The sequence below is a fragment of the Ornithorhynchus anatinus genome, chromosome 3 (genome assembly GCF_004115215.2).
Source record: "Ornithorhynchus anatinus isolate Pmale09 chromosome 3, mOrnAna1.pri.v4, whole genome shotgun sequence".
Classification (NCBI taxonomy): Eukaryota; Metazoa; Chordata; class Mammalia; order Monotremata; family Ornithorhynchidae; genus Ornithorhynchus; species Ornithorhynchus anatinus.
The window spans coordinates 107924077-107947929 of record NC_041730.1 but is presented as its reverse complement, the minus strand read 5'-3'; the positions used below and the strand labels follow the sequence as shown (position 1 = coordinate 107947929).

Genomic DNA, 23853 nt, shown 5'->3' with positions numbered 1-23853 from the left:
CACACCCTTGGGTCCTGCTCATCAATCAGTGTCATTTATTGATCACTTACTATGGACGGAGCACGGTACTAAGTGCATGGGAGGGTACAATATAATAGAATTAACAGATACGCTGCCTGCCATAATGAGTTTACAATCTATAGTCTCAGTCTAGAATGCTCATGCCACTTCTCTGCCCAAGATGTCTTCCCAGTTCCACTTCACAAAACTTCACACCTCCCTTAGAAGCTTTTTTGATGAGTCTTTCTTCCATGTGCACACTACGAAGAAAGAGCATTAGGCAAGAAGAATCTGTGCTGTTAATGAGAAAAATTTCACTGGCACCTGGCGGGAAAAGACCAGGGAGAGATTGAAAAGAGGACAGTCCTGGAGACACGAAATCAATTTCATAATGAAAAATAAGTCTAGAAAGTGTGAAAGTAATCTCAATGAGATGCCCTAGTCCAGGGCAACATCTAAAGGGCCTTAAGAATAAAGTCAGAGCTTTGAATACCTGAACAGGAAGAGAAAAAAGTTGATTGATCTTTTAAGAAGTTAAATTGATCTTTGCTGAAGGTGTCTGACTGAATGCAGCTTTAACTCTCACTATTTTACATTCCTCCGCATTGCCTTTTTTATTTGCAAGTCATCCCTATATTTGGCAGGGCTTGTTATCAGGATAATTTGATGTTGTAGTGATTCATGTTTTATGAGTAATGGCTCTAATGTGGTTACTTCCCTCCCCACTCTAAGGTCCAAGACTGTTTATATCAGTCCCTGAAAGTGAGACATGTGGCATTCATTTGGTAACACAATGACTATTGCCCTTATCTTCCTTCTTCAATGTAGCATCGTTCAAAAACTATATGTTTTTCAGTGTATGTTGATTTTGTTTCTTTGGGCCCTATTTTACAGTGTATATTTATGCAGAATTTTCTCCCAAGATATAAATCATTAGGTTGTAATAACAGTGACTTCTACAGTTCTAATTTATCGGTATTTTTGTATTTGAAGACAATTTGCCAGGTACAGTGTTTCCCTTTTGTTCATGTGACTGGAGGAATCATTTAGAGACTTCTGTTCTTTCTGCAGTAAGCACAGGTAGTTTGTTATCTGGTCTGGGATTATGGCTACTGTTTTCCATCTGTCACCAGTGGCAGGCCTTCTCTTGGACTCTGTTTTTCCTCAAATTAAGTTCCTCTATTAAGGGCAGCTGTTTGTCATGGTTTCTTTTCAGTGCTTTAATAAGGCTTAAAGCCATAAGAAGCAATGTGGTCTAGTGGAAGATACACTGGCCTGGAAGTAAGAAGACCTGGGTTCTAATCCCAGCTCCACCACATATGTGTTGTGTGATCTTGGACATGTCACTTAAGTTCTTTGTGCCTCAGTTCCTTCATCTGCAAAATGGGGATTCAGTACCTGATCTCCCTCCTGTTTTGTCTGTGAACCCCTATCCTTGTGGAACCTAATTATCTTGTACCTACCCCAGTGCTTAAATACAGTGCTTAGCACATAGTAAGCACTTTAAAAATAACACAATAATAATTATAATAATAATAATAATTATTATTAAGTAGTTTCCATCATGCTTTGGTGAAATTGATGGCATATTCTCTGCCCACTTTGCTTAGAATAGACTAATGCTACCTCACCATAGGGAAGTTACTATAGGGTCTTCTTGTCATTCATCATCTTGCAGAACCAGCCAAGTCAAGCAACAAAAGTGTTATGAGCATGAATTTGAATATACTGAACCAAAACCCTCTTGGACCTTGGAATTGTTAGCTTTTTTGGCATTGGTGCCCAAATGAAGGAGAGATAGCAAATTGGACTCACCAATGCCCGAACAGAAAGATTTCATAGTAAAAAGGATGCTATTGTGATGGAGCAATGTGGCTATTATCAGACAAATGCAAATATTTAATCAGTTATGTACGGAGTATCCAAATCTCTTCTCATGAATCACATTGGCCAGTATCATTATTTTGTAAACATTAAGCCTGAGCTGAATTTGAAGTGAAAGTCCCAAAATATCTTTCATGAAACACTTTCAAAAGTTATGCTATCTTTTCTGTTGCAGTTTTTCTCTAGTTCCCAAGATATTAGTCATCACTGATAGTGAATTGCCATGGGTAAAATTTCAATGAAAATTTTCAATTTTCCCTGACCAAAGTAGTTGGCTCTTTTTTATTTAAGCTGATTCTAGGCTCCTTGAGAACAAGGAACATACTTCTTCTTATGCATATTATCTAGTAGAAGGTGTGAGCCCTCTAAGGGCTCAATAGATATTAGATTAACTCATAAGGTGAATTCCACAAAGTTGCTTCTGAAGTCCATATCTAACGATCAGGTATAACGCAATTATGAACAAGCATTACTCACTACTTTCTACTACCTTTACAGCAATTATCAATCAGTTAATCAATCATATTTATTGAGTGTTACTGAGTGCAGAGCATTGTATTAAGTGCTTGGGAGATTACAATACATCAGAGTTATTGGTACACATTCCTTGCCCACAGGGAGTTTACAGTCTAGAAGAGGAGACAGACATTAAAATAAACTATGGATATGGACATAATGCTGTAGTGTTGAAGGTGGAGTGACTATAAAACAGATGAAACATTTGGGAGTGGAAATAGGGGAAATGAGGGCTTAGTTGGAGGGACACCTCCTGGAGGAGATGTGATATAAATAAAGCTTTGAAGGTTGGAAGGTTGGTATTCTGATTGATATGGGAAGGGAGAGAGAGTTTCAGGCCAGATGTAGCACATGAGTGAAAGATCTTGGCTTCAAAGCTCTCCATCACCTTGCCCCATCCTTCCTCACCTACCTCCTGTCTTTCTACTGCCCACCGCATACACTCCGCTCCTCTGCTGCTCACCTCTTCACCGTTCATGCCTATTCCGCCATCGACCCCTGGCCCATGTCCTATCGCTGTCCTGGAATGCCCTACCTCCTCACATCCACCAAACTAACTCTCCTCCCCTCTTCAAAGCCCTACTAAGAGCTCACCTCCTCCAAGAGGCCTTCCCAGACTGAACCCACCCCTTTCCCTCTGCTTCCCCACCACCTTCTGCCCCTCCCCCTTCCCCTTTTCCCCCTTCCCCTCCCCTCAGCTGAGCTTCCTTTCCCTCTGCTCTCCCTCCCCTCCCCACCCTACTCTCTGCTCTTCCCCCTGCCCCTTTCCCTTCCCCTCAACACTGTGCTCATTTGTATATATTATCACCCTATTTATTTTGTTAATGAGGTGTACATCCCCTTGATTCTATTTATCGTGATAATGTTGTCTTGTTTTTGTTTTGTTCTGTTTTGTTCTGCTGTCTGTCTCTGCCAATTAGACTATAAGCCCGTCATTGGGCAGGGATTGTCTCTATCTGTTGCCAAATTGTACATTCCAAGCACTTAGTATAGTACTCTGCACATAGTAAGTGCTCGATAAATACTATTGAATGAAGGAATGAATGAATGATAGACAAAACTGAGGTACAATAAGTAGGTTGGTGTTGGAAGAGCAAAACATTTGGCTTTGGTTGTAGTAGGAAATTAGTGAGGTTAAAATAGGTGGAGTTGAGCTGATTGAGTGCTTTAACATTTACGGTAAAGTATTTCTGTTTAATGCAAAGGTGGATGGACAACCGTTTGAGTTTTTTGAGGAGTGAGGATATGTGAACTGAGTGATTTTTTAGAAAAGTGATGCAGGCAGAGGAGTGAGGTGAGGATTGGATGAAGTGAGGATCTGAGTGGGTAGAGATATGAGTTAGGGAGGTCAGTGAGGCGAGTAATGCAATAGTGTACTTGGGTTATGATGAGTACTTGGATCACCATGATAGCAGTTTGGAGAGGAAAGTTCGGATTCTAGTGATGTTGTGAAGGTAAAACTGACAGGATTTGGTAACATATGAATATGTAGGTTGAAATGCAGGTCGATAATAATGATAATGATGATGGTGTTTGTTAAGTGCTTACTATGTACCAGGCACTGTATTAAGCACTGTTGTGAAAACAAGTAAATCGAGTTGGCTACAGTCCCTCTCCCATGTGGGAATCACAGTCTCAAACCCCATTTTCCAGATGAAGTAACTGAGGCCCAGCAAAGTGAAGTGATTTGCTCAAGCTTACACAGACAAGTGATGGAGCCAGGATTAGAAGCCATGACCTTATGATTTCCAGGCCCATGCTGTAGTCACTATGCCATTACAGGCCTGTGTGACAGGGAAGATAGTGGTGTTGTCTACATGGGAAGACATGGGAAAGACAGGGTTCGGGGTGTTAGGATGAGGGAGTCTGATTTGGGTATGTTAACTATGTAGTATTTAGTTGCCATTGTTTTTACGAGATGTTCTTCCCCTTGACTCTATTTATTGCCATTGTTCTTGTCTGTCTGTCTCCCCCGATTAGACTGTAAGCCTGTCAAATGGCAGGGACTGTCTCATTTGTTGCCGAGTTGTTCATTCCAAGCGCTTAGTACAGTGCTCTGCACATAGTAAGTGCTCAATAAATACTATTGAATGAATGAATGAACTACGTAGTATTAGCAGGTCATCCAAGTCTTGAAGTCAGATGTCTTATCATGAAGATGTCCAAAGGTCCTAAAGAGAGCAGGAAAGTGATTATGCAGAGGAGAGAGATCAGGGCTGACCATGTAAATTTGGGAATCATATGTAAAAGGATGATAGCTGAAGCCATGGGAGAATACTGTGTTGGCTTCAGACCCACCATTTCCATTCAGTAGAGAGGCAGCTTTTTCTCTCATTACCTACCTCTTTCCACCTGTATTTTAGAGGCCTGTCCCTTTTATTTGGAGCAAGGTAATTACTTCTGAAAGAAATTATCTTCTCACAAATCACTATCTACAGAAGATTTCATATTACTGACACCTCATTTGGTATGTTTGTATTCTAAAAATACAGTTCCTATAGCCTGGAAGTTCTTTTTGGGAGGGATTGCCTTTATCAATCAATAAATCCTAATAATTGAGCACTTTCTGTATGCAGCAAATTGAACTAAACACATAGGAGAGTACAATGTAGCAGAGTTGGTAGACAGTTTACTGCCCACAGAGTTCTTACAGTCTAGATGGGAGGCACAATGTACATAAATGAATTACAGATATACACATAGGTTCTGTGGGGCTGAGGGAGGGGTAAATTAAGAGTTAATATACAAGTGCAAGGACAACAGAAAAGAGAACAGGATAAGAGGAAATGAGGGCTCAATTGTGGAAGACCTCTTGGAGGAGATGTACCTTTAATAAAGCTTTGAAGATGTGGAGAGTGATTGTCCATCAGATATGAAAGAGGTCTATCTGATGTCAGATGGTTGTGAGTTACCATCTTTATTGTATTGTACTTTCCTAAGAGCTTAATAATAAATCAATTGCATTTATTGAGTGCTTACTGTGTACAGATGTCTGTACTAAGTGGACAGAAGTCTATACTAAGTGGTTGGGAGAGTATTACCAGCCAACGACTAGCTGAAAGTATTAGTACGATCTTCTAGACTGAAAGCTCATGGTGGGCAAGAAAAGTAACTACCAACTCTGTTATACTGAATTTTCACAAGTGTATAGTACAATGCTCTACATACAGTAAACATGCATATGAATAAGTTGTATCTGTTAAATGCTTATTGTCACTCTACTAAGCATTGGGGTAGATACAAGCTAATCAGGTTGGACACAGTCCCTGTCCCACATAACATCTTTATCCCCATTTTACACATGAGGTAAATGTGACCTTTGTTTTGCTACGTGACCTTTGGCAAGTCACCTAACTCTTCTGTGCCTCAGTTACCTCATATGTAAAATGGGGATTGAGATTGTGAGCCCTATGTGGAACATGGAGTATGTCCAGCTTGATTAGCTTGTATCTACCCCAGTGCTTAATACAGCGTCTGGCACATAGTAACAAATACCTAAATATGATTGAAAGTAAAGGACTTTGCTTTTACTGAGAAGATTCAAAAGAAGGATAAGAATTGCTTCTCTAAAATGTTTTTTGCTACCTTAAATGTGTCATTCATTTAGATTAAATATTTTAATAATAAATCTTGGAAAGATACTAATTCTTTAAATATCATCATGAGAAATACTTGGATAATGCCTGATCATAAATTAATTACAACTCTGTTTTAATTACAAGATACATGATACCCATTTTATCATTTACTTGGTGCTTCTAATAGAATTCCTTCCTGATTAAAACCAAGTGCTATTTGTCAGACAGATGGGGCAACTTAGAGTGACCTCATATAGGCACAACAGTCCTGAATAGAAGCAGTGTGGGGTTGAGGAGTAGGTAGCCCTTTTGGACAACTGTGATGCAGGGAAACTCTATGTCAACTATTTGGAACTTGATGTGGGAGTGGGAAGGTGAGAATCTGGAGGTAGGGAAGGAAAGAGGACAGGAAGTGCTGGTAGAGATTATTTGTGCTTCTCTTTTTTGACTTTTCCTCCATATTTGATCTCAGACCAGATTGGATATATAATTGCACTTACCATCCAGTCTTTACTTTTCCCTTAAACCTCATCTGGGTTGAATGAATCAAAAGACTGACAGATGGGGAAGAGATAAAAACACAATTTCAGTTTGCATTGAAATTTGGAAGCTTCTATTCGACTGTAATTTTGCTGTGTTCATTGGACTTTAGAGTTTAGTACAGGTTTCTGAAGCAGCGAGCTCTAATCGCATGATCCTAGCTCATTCACCTAAAGCTGTGGAAAAATATTCCTTTTCTTGGTGGCAGTTAGCTACCTGTTCCCATTTCTCCTTTCTTTTTTCTCTCCAATTTGTCTTTTCTCACTTCCTTTCTCTATGTCCTTTCCCAGTACTACTCCAGTGGAATTAAAACCAAAAATAAAATGCTGGTCCTAGTTTTCAGGAAGATTTAGAAAAAGTCAGAAAGAAAGAACAAGGAATGCTTGTAAGAATGGGAACTGAGGAAACGTTCCCTGCCCACAATAAGTTTACAGTCTAGAGGACTATAGTTCCAGCTCTACCACTTCCCTGCTGTGTGACCTTGGACAAGTCACTTTACTTCTCTGTGCCTCAGTCATTTCATCTAGAAAATGGGATTCAATGCCAGTTCTCCCTCCTATGTAGATTGTGATACCCATGTGAGACAGGACTGTGTCCTACTTGATGATCCTGTATCTCCCCCAGTGCTTAGGAGAGGTCCTGGCACATAGAACTTAACAAATACTATTGTTGTCACTAGTACATTGCTCTGCACATAGTAGGTGCTCAATAAATACTATTGAATGAATATTATTATTATTATTATTAAAGATGCTTCCAGTGGGTGTGGCAACAGTCTGTTGACATGAGCAATCCAATAATGTGGCCCCAAATTCCTGAATTACCAGTAATTATCAGGAAGCAGTGTGGTCTAGTGGATAGAGCATAGACCTGGTAGAAGGACCTGGGCTCTAATTGTGGCTCCACCACTTGTCTGCTGTGTGACTTTGGGCAAGTCATTTCTCTGTGCTGTGCCTTAGTTATCTCATCTGTAGAATGGGGTTTAAGACTGTGAGTCCTCTATGAGTCAGGGACTGTGTTCAACTCAAATTGCTTGTAACCAGCCCAGCGCATAGCGCAATGTAAGCGCTTAACAAATACCACAATCATTATTATTATTATTATTATTATCAGCCTTTCCATTCTTCCAGTACAGTGAATGGTGTAATGGTCTTAGGAAGGAGAGTAGACAAGATTCTTACTTTTAATGAATGTCAAGGCGGCTTCAGAAGTAGATTTAAATTTCTTAACAATTTCAGTTCTCAGAAAGTATGATTTGGTAAATAGTGTGTTTTATAACAAAGTTGATATGTTTCACAAATGGAGCCAAGATTATGTTGGGTTACTAACACCATTCTAGGAAGCCTCAATTGTATGGGATCTTGGAACTCCTGCATAAAAATCATTCATTCATTTATTCCATCATATTTGTTGAGTGCTTACTTGTGCAAAGCACTGTAGTAAGCATTTGGGAGAGTACAATTTAACAATAAAGATAGTAAATACTACTCAAGTACTTTTCCTCTTTCTGCTACCTTACCCCCCATACACTTCCATTATATGTACCTAAGGTCATTTTAAACTGTCATTTTCTAACAACCTCTTCCTTTGGAAATCATTACTAAAAACATCCATCAGTTTTAAGATTGTGTATATAGGTAAACATACCTGTCATTTTAATGAAGCCCCTCTTGTTACCTTTGTTTAAAATGTGTAGGAAGTATTTTTAATTTTCATTCTTGTGCAGGAATAACTTATTTACAGTCTGAAAATTTAGTGGCACGATATTTACTAATGAAATTTTACCTTTCTTTTCCCCCAGCTCTTGTAAATGTGAAACTTTGGGCCATCGATCGACAATGTTTTCAAACGATAATGATGAGGACAGGACTCATCAAGCACACCGAGTATATGGAATTTTTAAAAAGGTAAGCCACTTTCCTCCCTCTTTTACAAACACCCGAATAATGATCAATCTCACTGGGCAGGGGACATCATAGTAAAGCTTCATATCTCTCTGCCTCACTGTGAACAATCCCTAAATTATTAGAGCTAGAAACTCTGGCAAAGCCAAGCCTCTGATCTAATTATCAAGGGTTTCAGTTGCTAATTAGAATGATAGACTGAAAGTAAAGGGGAAACCACAGAAGTGCTTTGAAATAAGAGTTTGAATGTGTAGGTGAACCATTCAAAGATGCCTCTCTTTAAGAAATTCATTTCAAAGGAACAAACAATTTGTGGAAAGAAAGGATGCTGTGTTGCATTTGTGAAATTTGCTTTTGAAGCACTTCTTGGAATCTTTTCCAAAGAGAAACAAGTGGCAAGGTTTCTTGCTGTATGTACGAAATATTAAGCAACGGTTGACTAATATAAAACAGGTACAAAAAGATGCTTATTATCCTTTAATTCTGAATGGAAATTTTTATTCCTTCTGTATTTTTAAGACATCAGAAATTCCCTTTTTGTTGATTCCTCTCTTTTACCAAAAATTCCATATGTTTTGGCAATCAGGAAAAAAATGGTAACTTTTAATTTCTAAAGGCTAAAATGAAATCATCCACCAAGAAATACTTTATTCTTAGTTAATCCTTATCATATTCAAGGAAATAACATTGCAGTGGGAATGATGGATGATTTAATAATATGAATAATGATGGTATTTGTTAAGTGCTTACTATGTGCCAAGCACTGTTCTATGCACCCGGGTAGATACAAGATAATCAGGTTGTCCCAGGTGGGGCACACAGTCTTAATCCCCATTTTACAGATGAGGTAACTGAGACCCAGAGAAGTGAAGTGTTTTGCCCAAAGTCATACAGATGACAAGTGGCGGAGGCGGGATTAGAACCCATGATCTCTGACTCCCAAGCCTGGGCTCTTTCCAGTGAGCCACACCGCTTCTCTAATCATTGTGTTATTAATACTTTTGTCTTTTTTACTCTAATTGTGCTGAAACAATTCCATTGCTAATTGACTTGAAAATGGTTATGCTTAAAAAGTTGATGAACAATAACAAGGAACACATTACTACATAATAATTTATTTTTGCTAATTATAAGAATAAATTGACATTAGTAATGTTCAATCGACTATACCCCATCTCTGTTCAGTTTCTTTTTTTCTCCTTATAAGGTGAGTGATCTCAGTTGAAATGAAATCTTTAAACAGGAGAGTTTGAGCTTTCTCAGATGCAGAGGGTTAATATTTCATCTTTGAAATTGTGTGGACATAATTTGTTTTTGACTCATCTTTATACATTACCTGATTTCCATGTTCAGTTGCTACTGAAGGGAAGATAACATTCTTATATTCAATCTAATATCATTGTAATCTAATCTGATATCTAATAACAACACGTTGAAATGTTATTTTACCAGAGACAGGTTGAGGTCTTGATTATGAGAAGGAGAATGGCTTAGTGGAAAGAGCATGGGCTTGAGAAATCAGAGGACATGGGTTCTAATCCCAGGTCTACCACTTGTCTGCTGTGTGACTTTGGGCAAGTCACTTAACTTCTCAGTTATCTCAGCTGTAAAATGGGGATTAAGACTGTGAGCCCCACGTGGGATAGCTTGATTACCTTGTATCTACCCCAGTGCTTAGAACAGTGCTTGGAACATAGAAAGTACTTAACAAATACCATAATTATTACTGTTATTGTTATTACATTATATTAATTAATTATTATGATTATTATTTGCAACCATACATTTGGGACTATTGCATATTTCAGAAAACATAGTTTAGGATATTTTGCAAGGATGTTGTCTTTTTCAGATGCCACTTTGGTGTCAGGAAGCCAGCTGGGTAGCAGGCTGCACCCTGGCGGGAGAATTTCCGCAGGACCCCAAGGACTTGTGGGTCTCCGACTTTGTGCCTCCAGATTACTCCAGCACAAGGCTGATCTGAGTTGGGTTCAGGAGATTTCTTTAAAATCTTTACTACCCCCTGCTGTGTCTCCCACTTTGAGGACAGAGCCTCCCATTGCAAATCCCAGATTAGCAGACAAAGCAGTAAGGAGATGAGAAAGAAAAGGTCTAGATCCCCAATTATGCTGTTTCATAAATGCAAATTTATCTCCCCCAGTGAGTGCTTCCAGGAGTACTGCATGTTGCAAGGAAATCAGAGCTACATACTCATTGAAAAGAACCTTCACTTCCTTGAAGGTGCCAGCCCTGAATTACAGGCAAAGAATTAAAAATGTATGGTTTAGGCAGACTAGCCCCGAATTTTGATGTGCTTAGGAGACTTGGGCCAGGGAAGACTAGGTTAGGCTCCATATGGGCACTGCAAATCTAATCCAGACAGGCCTCCACCTCATCCTAGAAAATTCCTAATTTACAGCCAGAGGTAGTTAATTCGTGGTAAGAAATAATCCATTATTTTCCTACCTACCTAAGCATATATATATCTAAAACCAATGCCAACTGCAGCAACACTAAAATATACTGCCTGCTCAGTCCTCCATCAGCAAGGTTCTTTACAAAGAATCCCTTTTCAGTAAACGTGTTATGGACAGGGCACATGTCTGCTTATTCTGTTGTACTCTCCCAAGTCCTTAGGGTAGTGTTCTGCATGTAGTTAGTGCTCAGTAAATATCAATCAATGGTCTAGGGTTTTTTTTTAATGGTATTTGTTAAGGGGTTACTGTATATGCCAGCGCAGTAGTGAACACTGAGGTAGATACAAGCTAATCAGGTTGGACACAATCTCTCTCCCAAATGGGAATCACAGACTTAATCCCCATTTTACAAATGAGGTAACTGAAGCACAGAGAAGTAAAATGACTAGCCCAAGGTCACAGAGCAGAAGTGGTAGAGCAGGGATTAGAACCCAGGTCCTTCTGACTCTCAGTCCTGTACTCTATCCACTAGACAATACTGCTTCTCTTGGTTTTGGTCACATTGGTTGAATCTAGTAAGGGCAAAGCCAACTCATTTTAAATCCAAATCTGCATATTCCTTATGTTTCACATGTAGGCTCTGTTTTGAAGGAATGTGTGGGGGTTTGGCCACCAGTTGCTTTTTGGCATTATTTAAATGGATTGGATGAAAGCCTTTTGTTTGACGCTGTTTTTGTTTTGCCTTGGGGACTATGCTCTCTGTGTGGTCTCAATTTGGTTTCAAGCTGTCTGATAGCCAGCTATTGTCTCCTTTCCCTCTTTGGAAAAGAAAACGTTTTTATTTATCTGTTCACATAGTAACAGTTTTGCTACATTGGAAATATGAATACAATCTCCTAGAATACAGTAGTGTAATGTAAAGTCAGTTTGTTTCCCCAGAGCACACATTTTCAGGATGCATTTTGGATAAAATATGATCAAAGACTCCAGACCATGCTCTTTCCAGTATGCCATACCTCACTCATTATTTTAGGGTCAGTCAGCCAATCATATCATTTGAGCTCTTACTCTGTGCAGAGCCCCAGACAAAGCCCTTGGGAAGAGTACAACATAACTGCCCACAACAATTCTGCCATGCACTGTTCTAAATGCTGGGGAAGATACAAGTAAACGAGGTTGGATACGGTCTCGGTCCTACATGGGGCTTACAGTCTAAGTATGAAGGAGAACAACTATTGAGTCTCCATTTTATAGTTAAGGAAACTGAAGCACAGACATGGTAAGTGATTTACCCAAGATCACAAAGCAACCAATTGGCAGAGCCAGAATTAGAACCCAGGTCCTTTGACTCCCAGGCCTTTGTTCCTTCTGCAAGCCAATGCTGCTTCTCTGCATTCTTGTAGCAACTCCAATAACTCCTTCTAGACTTTAAACACCCTATAGACTGAGAATGTTTGTATCTGCTTCCTCCTGCTTCAAGGAGTTCTCGTTGGCACTTTAAAATGACTATGTCTAAAATTGAACTCCTCATTATTCTTCCCAAACCCCTCCTCCACTTAAAATTTGACACTACCACCTTCCCTGATTCTTTCAATCATCTTGCCCTCTCCTACCTCACCTCACTCCTCTCCTACTACAACCCAGCCAACGCACTTGACTCCTTTAATGCCAACTTACTCACTAGACCTTCATCTTGTCTATCTCGCCGCTGACCTCTCATCCATATCCTGCCTCTGTCCTGGAATGCCTTGCTTCTTCATATCTGACAATTACTCTCAAAGCTTTACTGAAGGCCCATCTCCTCCAAGAGGTCTTTCCTGACTAAGCCCTCATTTCCTGTTCTACCAGTCTCTTAATAATGTTGGTATTTGTTAAGCGCTTACTATGTGCAGAGCACTGTTCTAAGTGCTGGGGTAGTCACAGGGGAATCGGGTTGTCCCATGTGGGGCTCACAGTCTTAATCCCCATTTTACAGATTAGGTAACTGAGGCACAGAGAAGTTAAGTGACTTGCCCACAGTCACACAGCTGACAAGTGGCAGAGCTGGGATTCAAACTCATGACCTCTTACTCCAAAGCCCGTGCTCTTTCCACTGAGCCATGCTGTTGCCCTGATTTGAACCCTTTATTCACCCATCACTTGTGCATATATCTGTAACTTATTTAGATTAATATCTGTCTCCCATCTAGACTGTAAGCTTGTAGTGGACCGGGAATGTGTCTACCAACTCTGTTGCATTGTTGTATTGTACTCTCCCAAGTGCTTAGTTCAGCCTTCTGCAAACAGTCAGGGCCCAGTAAATATAATTGAATGATTGATTGATTCTCAAGCATGCCGCCTTAGCATTATTTTTGACTCTTTTCTTTCATTCTCCATACTCAGTCACCAAATTCCATGATATTTCCTCCACAACATTTCCTTTATACACCCTTTCCTTTCAATTCAAACAGTTCTCTCTACTTGTCCAAGCTCTGGATATACCGCAGCTTTACTTTTAAATCAGCCTCCTGATTGGCCTCCCTGACTTTAGCCTCTGGAGACTACATACTTTACTCTGCTCTTAAGACCATTTTTTAAAAACATTATTCAGCATACTTCTCCCAACTCTTCTGAAAACCTCATGTGGTTACCTATTATTTTCTGTATCAAGCAGAAATTCCTGATTTCAAGACCCTCAGTCAACTCTCTTCCTCCTACTTAGTTACTGTGTTCTCCTAGTAGACCCTCCATCTTTGTTCCTTTCAAATTAACTTTATCCTCATCTCTCCTGTTGCTGACTTCTTGCTCACATGATGTCCTCCACAGCTCTCTTCCCCTTTCAAATTTGACAGATCACAGCTCTCTTTATTTTCGGAGTTCTGTTGAAGTCACTCAACTGACTATATATTTTGTCTTTTAGCCAGGAAGTCCTATTTTGTTTAGGATATCATTGATTGGGGAATTTTAAAAAAGAGTATTGAATTTCTTTATGCCATAAGTGACTTCCAGTTCAACCACCCACAATCTTGTGACCTTGCCCAGTGATGATGTAGTTGTAGAACAATGTCTTGTCTTTGTAGTCCTTTTCTATGTCATAGGTCACTAGCAAACAAAGAAACTTTTCAAGTGGGAGATTACCTCTTGGCAAATTGTTCTTGGGCTACCTTTAACATTACAATAGTGATTAGTTTTAGGAGATTTACTTCTTGTGACCTCTTTATTCAAGAGGTGTCTAATAAACACCTTGGAGGGGTTTCTATTTAATAAGCGATCCTATCTTTAAACTCACCGAGAGGGACCTTTCTTTTCATTTTAAGCACTGAGGCATAAAGAGGGCTTGGATATTGATAGAGGATGAGTAGTGAAAGAAAACAGGCTTCAAAAATGTAATAGGCAAGAAAACTTCAATTTTGAGACTGATTGGAAACTCTCACATTTTGCCAGAGACTTGGGATGAACAAGTCTGTGCATCTGCCTCAAAAACACTAAAGGGGCTATCAATATACTGTGTTCACATTGATGACACTACATTTTTCAGTTTTCAGAATCATGGAGTCTGTAGTCTTGAAGATGGCCTATATTAGATGCGCAGAAATTTGAAAAAAGAAAAGTTGGCTGATTTTTCAGATAGATTAGTTTTTACAACTTACTTTTCAGAGGAAAAGTTATAGATCTATTAAGGCCTTACCCTCTGTGTTTTAATAATGCTTTTATTAGAAGATTATCAAGCTTAATTTGGGTGCAGACTTCACAAAGCTTGCAAAGTTTAATTGGAAGTCAAGAATATCAAGTATAAATATGAAAGTGGTTTTTTCCCATTATTTCCAAAATTGCTTGCTCACCAACCACTGCTTTGGTAGCAAATTCATCCTCATTGAGGATGATTTGAGTAGCAGATCCATAGTAACATGGTCTTTTTTTTTCTTTGTGCATTTGCACAATTTTCTATATACCAATTTTAGGATTAAATCCAAGGCACTCCTTTTTCAGAAGGTGTAAAATTTGTTCATTTCCTTCCCATTGTGTTTAATGAACCACATAGAACCCTGTCTCCCCTCATTGTTCATAGGTTTTGCTCCTCCATGTCACCTCCTGTGTTTCACAGTGCCTGGTGGGCACACAATCCCTTTCATTTTTGTAGGATTTATTTGTAGAATGAATGGTTTTCCCCTGGTTTCCTGCAGTTACCAGCTTCCAGACTGGTCCATTCCACTGCAAAACTCATTCTCTACCCACACATTATTCCAAACAATTTTAATTTCACTGAATATCTTCCCGGGCCCTTAGATCCTGCTCAGAACAGGTTCTTACACAGAACATTATCTAACTTAACTCTGCCCCAAATTAGTTCAAAACACCGTAATGTTGGATCATCTCCGAAAATTTGTCCCCCTTTTCTCATCGGCTTTAATTAATAAATCTGCTGTTAACCCTATTTTTTTGTATGATATTTGTTAAGGGCTCACTATGTGCCAGGCGCTGTTCTAAGAGCTGGGGTAGATATAAGGCAGTCAGGTTGGACACAGTCCCTGTCCCACATGGGGATCATAGAAGTAATCTCTATTTTACAGATGATGGAATGGAGGCACAGAGAAGTTAAGCGACTGGAACAAGGTCACACACAGAGAAGTGGAGGAGCTGGGATTTAACCCAGATCCTTCTAACTCCCAGGCCTGTACTCAATCAACTAGGCCATGCTAACACAGATGATGAGGGCTAAGTGTTAGTTGTCTGACTGTGAATGCCACCTGACTGCTCTTTAATGAACAAATTGCCATTGTAAATTCCAGTGTAAAAGGCATAGATCGATAATGGAGAAGACCCATCAAGAAGCTGTATCCTCAGTCCCTCAGTATCCCTGTTCCTGAAGCACCCCCATCATTAAGAATGAGGCATCTGAACCCAGCTCCTTCCCCTGAAAACCACAAGCATGTGGTATATACTATATCGGATGAATGTGGGACCAGAGAAGCAGCATGGCATAGTGGATAGAGCATGGTCCTGGGAGTCAGAAGGTCATCGATTCCAAATCCTGATCTGCCTCTTGTCTGCTGCATGGCTTTGTCAAGTCACTTCACTTCTCTGGGTGTTAGTTACCTCATCTCTAAAATGAGGATTGAGACAGTGAGCTCTACATGACCCAATTTCCTTTGTATCCGCCCCAGCCCTTAGCACAGTGCCTGGAGCATAGTAAGCACTTAACAAATACCATCATCATCATCATCATCATCATCATCATCATCATCATGGTTTAGTGGAAAGAGCACTGATCTGGAAGTTGAAGGACCCAGATTCGAGTTTGAACTTTGCCACCCGCCTGTTGTGTAACCCTCCGTACCTCAGTTTCCTCATCTGTAAAATGGGGATAATGATACCTGCCTCTCTACATTCCATGTCCTGGACAAGGACCAAAATCTCCTGTTTTATTTGAGCTTGTCTGAATTATAATCATGGTTAACATGGTCCCATCTGTTTTCTCTATCGATAAAGAGGGAGGAAGCATATGTACTTCCCTCTCTTCCTCACCCCACCAGACTGCCTGCTCATTCAAAAGTGGGTTTGGGCAGCTTGTAGCCCCTGAGATTCCTCCCACCCCTCCCCAAAACATTATTAAAGGGGCTCCCATGTATGCTGGAAAAATGTTTAGATCCTGGGTATCAGCTTTAAAGCACTCAGTCACCTTTCCCCTTCCTACATCACCTCACTACTCTCCTACAATGACCCAGCCTGCACACTTCACTCCTCTAATGCTAACCTTCTCACTGTAGCTCAAACTCATCTATCTTGTTTCGCACGTCTTGGCCATATCCTACCTCTGGCCTGAAATGCCCTCCTTCCTCATATCCAATATATAATTTCTCTCTCCTCATCTAAACCTTATTGACAGTGCATCTCCTCCAAGAGCCTTCCCTGACTAAGCCCTCTTTTCCTTTTCTTCAACCACCTACTGAATTGCCCTGACTTGCTGCCTTTATCCATCCCCCATACCAGCCTCACAGCACTTCTGTACATATTTGTAATTTATTTATTTATGTTAGTGTCTGTCTCCCCCCTCTAGACTGTAAGCTGTAATATTGTTGTATTGTACTCTCCCAAGCATTTAGTACAGTGCTTTGCACACAGTAAGTACCCAGTAAAGGCAATTGACTGACTGATCCCCTATTACAACATCTTAACACTGAAAATCCTGGCAAGTAAATTCAAAGAAGTCTTTGCTACTGAGTGAAGACTATCTGAAAATAGCTCAGTTACTTTAGAATCTGAGGGTAATAATAATAACGTTGGTATTTGTTAAGCGCTTACTATGTGCAGAGCACTGTTCTAAGTGCTGGGGGAGATACAGGGTGATCAGGTTGTCCCACGTGAGGCTCACAGTTAATCCCCATTTTACAGATGAGGGAACTGAGGCACAGAGAAGTTAAGTGACTTGCCCACAGTCACACTGCTGATAAGTGGCAGAGCTGGGAGTTGAACTCATGACCTCTGACTCCGAAGCCCAGGCTCTTTCCACTGAGCCACGCTGCTTCCCCATATTTGAACCCCATATTTTCAAGCACTTCAGTCCACTCTAAATATTAATCTGGGACTCATCAAAAGCTGTGAATCCAGGCTTAAACCCCTGTAGCATTCTGTTCTGCAAAGAACAATTCTGGACTCTGAAATGTACAGAATTTCAACATGTAAAATGGATCTGTAGTCCTTTCAAAGGATTCCACTATAAAATTTGCAATTGCATTTCCTGAAGCATAGAAGATACAGCTTGTTAAACAGCACAAGGCCCTCAGAATAAGCCCTTCTAGTAATAACCTCCACAAATCCATCAAGACTGTGTCTTGTGGGCAGGGATGGAGTCTACCAACGCTATTGTATTATACTCAACAAATATTGTGCCTTGCACACAGTAAGCACTTGGTAAATGCCATTCAATGATTAATTGATAGCACATGCAACAGTATGAGTGAGAACGCTATTTACAAGTGCTCCATCTGCGTGGTGGAACACAGACTGTGTCCTATCTACAAATGTAGATCTACCCCAGAACTTTAGTACAGTGTTTGGCACAAAGTAAGCACTTAACAGGTACCATTATTATTGTTATAATTTCCCATTTTTCATAAGTATAGATACAATCTTGCCTTACATAAACATCATCCAATCCTAAAGATGACCCTATCTCTACAGAGAGAAAAAGAATAGAGGAATAAAGGGAGAAACTATATATATATATATGTCTATTACACATACCTATATACATATGTATATGAATATTTACGTATTTACACACATTTTGAGGCACATTTGGCTTGCCACTCTTCACAATATCCCACAGTGTTCAGAGTGCCTGGCACCTGGAAGATGTTCAGTGAAACCTGGAAGATGTTCAATGAAATCTGGATAAAGCATCGCCAACTCATCTCAACAAAGATCAATTTAGAACAAACAATAAACGTATAAACAAAATTAGGGGCAGAAAGTGTACTTTTATTAAGAATGTCTATACATGAAATAAAATTGCATAGAAATTTAACAGGAATATTGCTTTGTATAATAAATGACATAATGTTTGGGTTGGGTGTGAGTAGGGATTGTCTCTATTGCTGAAATGTACTTCTTTCCAAGTACTTAGTACAGTGCTCTGCACAAAGTAAACACTCAATAAATATGATTGAATGAATGAATTAGGCACAGTAACTTTTAAAACCATAAAAATGATTTCAGCATTGGAAAGAATCTAACTACAATTTCCCCAAAGGCTAGAATATCTCCAGTATTTTTAAAAATGTCTTCACTGTTTGAATCCTTTGTATAAAAATTGCATCAGAGAACTGAACCAACCAAAGCATAAGAGAAGCAAATTCATGTTGTAATGGACCTTTGTTTTTAAGGGAAAAAAATGTTACAAAGCTCAAAAAATGCATTTATCTATCTGCAACTATGATTTAATCACATGATAGTAAGGCATTAAAGTATAGGGATTGAAACCATAGCCTTTGAAAATAAGTATTTGGCAAGAAATACAGCAATTCATGAATACTCTGATGCTAGTTATTTTTTTTTTAAGAGCAGTGAAGTTTGCCTTTGAAAAATCTCAAAATATTTATTTGAAATCAGAGTGGGAAGGTTTCCAGCCAAAATGTTTAATTAGTAAATAATCAAGATGGCTCTGTGATTCACTTTCAATGGGTTGAATGTAAATTAGAAATTAACCAAAGACAAAGGCCCTCACCCACTGGACCAGATCCCAGCTCACCACATCTAGTTTTTATACAGCTCTTTAGAGATCAGGATTTTAAAGCTGGATGTTGAAGAAAATAGAGGACATTCATCTCTTCCCAAGCTTAACCAGTAATATTTATTTTAGCACCTGCCTTGATCTGTACTTTTGTAAAATGGTTAAGTGAGAGTGTACTCCTTGTGGGCAGGGAACATGTCTACCAACTCTCTTATAAGGTACTCTCCCAATACTCAGTACAGTGCTTTCCACACAGACAGCACTTAATAGAAACAGCATGCCCTAGTGGAAAGAGGACGGGCCTGGGAATCCAAGAACCTGGGTTCAAATTTTGGTTACACCAGTTGTCTGCTTGTGTCATTGTGCAACTCACTTCACTTCTCTGTGCTTCGGTCAACTCATCTATAAAATGGGGATTTAAGACTCTGAGCCCCATATGGGACAGAGATTGTCCAACTGATTATCTGTCATTTTCAGCTGGCAACTAATTGTTAATAATAATAATAATAATAATAATAAAATTAATAATGTTCAAGTGCTTACTACGTACCAAGCACTATACTAAATACTGAAGTAGATACAAGATAATTGGATCTGACTCACATTCCCTGTCTCACACATGGTTCACAGTCTAGGGAGAGAGAAAACAGGTATTAAATCCCCATTTTGCAGATGAGAAAACTGAGTCACAGATAAATTAACTGACTAACCCTAGGTCATACAGCTGGCTAGTACTGAAGGCAACAATAGATGCCTGGTCTTCTAGCTCCAGTGCTGTGCTCTTTCCACCTGGTCATCCTGCTTCTGACTAGGGGGGCACTGCCTTTTGGGAGTGTTTTTTTGTAAATCCATTTAATCGCATTTACTGAGCACTTATTGTGTGCAGTGCACTTGTACTAAGCTCTTCGGAGAATGCAATACAATGATAGACACATTCCCTGCCCACAATGAACTTGTAATAATGTTGGTATTTGTTAAGCGCTTACTACGTGCAGAGCACTGTTCTAAGCACTGGGGGAGATACAGGATAATCAGGTTGTCCCACGTGAGGCTCACAGTCTTCATCCCCATTTTACAGATGAGGTAACTGAGGCGCAGTGACGTTAAGTGACTTGCCCACAGTCAGCTGACAAGTGGCAGAGCTGGGATTCAAACTCATGACCTCTGGCTCCCAAGCCCTGGCTCTTTCCTCTGAGCCACGCTGCAATCTAGAGGATGTAAAGCTGCTTCTCAGAGGTTTTCCCCATACAAGTAACACTCTGGGGAAAATTTTCCAGAAGCAACTTGACGTACAAAGAAGTCATGGAATGAGAACTGTCTCCCTCTCTCTCCTTCATCCCCACAACTGCATTCCATCATGGTCCACTGGTGACAATGGAGTATGCAGGTTCTGCTTTTCAGACAAATGTTGCTAGGGGAGGGTCCCACAAGCAGTGATTGGATTCCCCTATACCAGGCACACCAGTAAAGGTCCCAGATGTTCAATTTAGTAATGATAAACTAGGAAAATCTCTCATTTTATTTTTCTAGCTAACTGCAACTCTCACATGGTGTGTGACCCACCCATAGTAGACTGCAGGCATTATACAATAGCAAGAATGTGAAGCAGACAGTAAGACAGTCTCTTACTTTGATGATTCATGACTAAGGTCAAATATCAATTTAAGAGATTTGAAATGACCCATTTCTATCAATTCCCATGCTGGTCCTTAAATTATAGGGGCAAGAAAATCAACCACTGGGGCAAAAATGTGTTTTTAGAGAAAAATATGACTAGTGACATAAAGTATTAACAGATTTGGTGAAGGGTTTTTTTCTTCAACCTTTATATTTTCATGTGTATGACTGTCCCCTGAAAGTTTCCTTGAGTTAATGGCAAGACACAAGGTCCAATTCAAAACAGTTCTACCAGTCACTTCAGGGAAACTCCTGGTTCCTTAAATATTTCTACTTAAAATGTAGGTAATACTTAAAAATGGTAAATGAGATCTAGGGCTGTTGTATAAATCTTTGAAACTGGTAACTTTTAGAAAACCTCAATTTAAATCCCAGTAGCCCTCCAATAAGAGTGAATGATATATCTGAGGAAGAATATGAACGTAAAAATGCCTTTGTTGTTTGTTTTATGGTACTTGTTAAGTGCTTATTATGCATCAAACACTGCTCTAAGCGCTTGGGTAGGCACAAATTAATTAGGTTGGACACAGTCCCACTCCTGCAAGAGAGCTCACAGTCTTAAGTAGGAAGGATGGGGATCAGATCCCCATTTTACAGTTGAGGAAACTGAGGCACGTGGAAATTGTGACTTGCCTCAGATCACACAGCAAGCAATTGGCGGAGCAATTGGCAAAGACAGGATTAGAACTCAGATTCTCTGACTCCCAGGCCCACCCTCTTTCTACTAGGCCATGCTGTTTCTCACAATAGACTTCTATACATAAGTCTTCCAGATTGGCTAAAGCATTATAATTTAAAGATTTGAAATTCCTAAGTTGAATGTAAAGTTAAAATAGTTCATTCTTAATTGGGATAGTCTATCACAGTTTCCAGTGCCACAGTAAAATCTGGATCTCTGTGCATCTTTTTCTTTTATACCATTCCTTTTAAAACAAAAAGTAATAGAATATTCACATTTAATCCATGCTTTTATGTAGAGTAATAGGCTCTAGAGACCCCCTGTCTTCCATTTCTCAGGTTTTATCTTGGACAGAGTGGTTTTCCTTGTGTGTTACTAATAAAGTATTTTTACTAAAAATAGTACTAATTGGGGTATTTGTTTAGTATTTCTGTGTACCAAGCACTGAACAAAACACTGGAAATAACCAGGTCAGACTCAGTCCCTGTCCCATATGGAGCTCACCACAGTGTGAGAGGGCTCACAGTCATTTAATACCCAGCTTCCCTCCTTCTCAGCTCCTGCCACCAGATACTAGACCTTAGAGGAGTCACTCATGACTTTAGCGAGCTGGGAAGGACAAACAGTGGATTTGGAACCAGAGAGAGGGGATCAGGGTACCCCCCAGAGCCACATTTTGGATTCTGGAGATTTCCTCCATCAACCACTTCAGGAGCCCTTATGTTGTCCATTGTTACGTTGCCCATTGAGTTTTATCATGTAGCCTATATAATGAATATATGTATCTTCTGTATGGTGTCATTCGGTCGTATTTATTGAGTGCTTTCTATGTGCAGAGCACTGTACAGAGTGCTTGGGAGAGTACAATATAAGAATAAACAGACAAATTCCCTGCCCACAATGAGCCCACAATCTAGAGGACTAATGATTTGGGGTATCCTGAGTACCATCAGTGGCTACCCTACAAAGGCTGAAGGGGATACATTAGTGAGAAACCCACCGATAGAAGATCTTCCACTCTAGGAGTGTCTGCGTCCAAAAGGTTCTCTTTATCTTGACTACTTAATGGTTTAGTTTTTCACTCACCCATTCCGAACCAAATGAAAACATCCATGTGAAGGTGAAACTCTATTCAACACTGATAAATAGGTATTTCTTTAAGTTGTATTGTTAAAAAAAAACACCATAGCAACAGAGTTCAAATAAAAAAATAAAGATACTTAAAGCCTGGGAGTGAAACTTTAGTCAGAGTCTAAAGTGCCTCGAAAGTGACCTTGATTAAATTTTTCAGTTAGCTGAATGTTTAGGGATGTATATAACCTTCGGGTAAATAAATTCTTTTAAAAACAGAATGGTCTAGTATTCCACAAAATGCCGAATGACCAAGATAATTAAAATGCTATTGCCTCTCAACGTTGCTCAGATTAAATTGGAATGTACTTATGTTCATTTCCTGCACTTTTATTTGCAATAGCTTTGTGATAAAATCATTTCTAATTGTAGAGTATTAAGTTGCTTAAACAGAAAGGAGCTTTCCTGTTGGATTTATCAAGTGCTGTATATTGGCACAATGGAAGCACTCTGCAATAGTAACTCACGTTCTGAAAATCAATCTTCAAATGTCATTGTGAGCATTCAGGGCTAAAAAATATGTTTAAGTAGGGAGTGATGAAGTGTTTCACCAGCAACGCAGAGAGGGATAATCATTTTAGAAAGTACTGCATGCATTCAGGAAACTCCCATTGTACTTTTGGACCTTGGCAGTGGAAGAGTGTAGTCTAGTCTTGATAATTCGGCAACTGATAGTCTGGTTTGAGGCAACAGAAGGTGCTCTATTTCAGACCTGGTGTTTTGTTCTGCTGCTCTGGCTATCACCTCTACACTCAGTTGTCCTACATAACAAGGTTTAGGTTCTTGCAAAATATCCCATTAAGGAAAATTAGTGTTGTACTACTCACCTGTTCTGATGTCATGCCCAGACATCCTTAAATATGTGTACCAGCAGTTTATTCATTCAATCATATTTACTGAGTGCTTATTGCTCCACCACTTGTCATCTGTGTGACTTTGGGGCAGTCACTTAACTTCTCTGTGCCTCACTTACCTCATCTCTAAAATGGGGATTAAGACTGTGAGCCCCATGTGGGACAACCTGATTACCTTGTATCTTCCCCAGTGCTTAGAACAGTGCTTGGCACTAGTAAGTGCTTGACAAATACTATCATCATTATATTATTATAACTGTGTGCAGAGTACTGTACTGTTTGGAAAGTACAGTAATGCAGCAATAAAGAGAGACAATCCCTGCCTAATAGGGCTTGGTTTACTCTGATACCATGGTCTGGCCAGACTCAACAAGCTCATTCTGTTGGGAAAAAAACAGTCCCCAGTTCTCAGCACTCTAGCCAAAATTCAGAATAAAAGTACCTGTTACGGCAGAACTGAA

General features: G+C 39.6%; 1 protein-coding gene across 2 annotated transcripts in view; it reads left to right on the top strand.

Moving 5' to 3' along the window:
- Positions 1 to 23853, top strand: part of PRKG1 (protein kinase cGMP-dependent 1) — a 1170280-nt gene that overhangs the window by 710794 nt on the left and 435633 nt on the right. For both annotated transcript variants that reach the window (XM_029061208.2, XM_029061209.1), the window contains one exon: positions 8320 to 8425. In XM_029061208.2, the coding sequence (XP_028917041.1) occupies positions 8320 to 8425 (106 nt within the window). The remainder of the gene's footprint in view (positions 1 to 8319; positions 8426 to 23853) is intronic.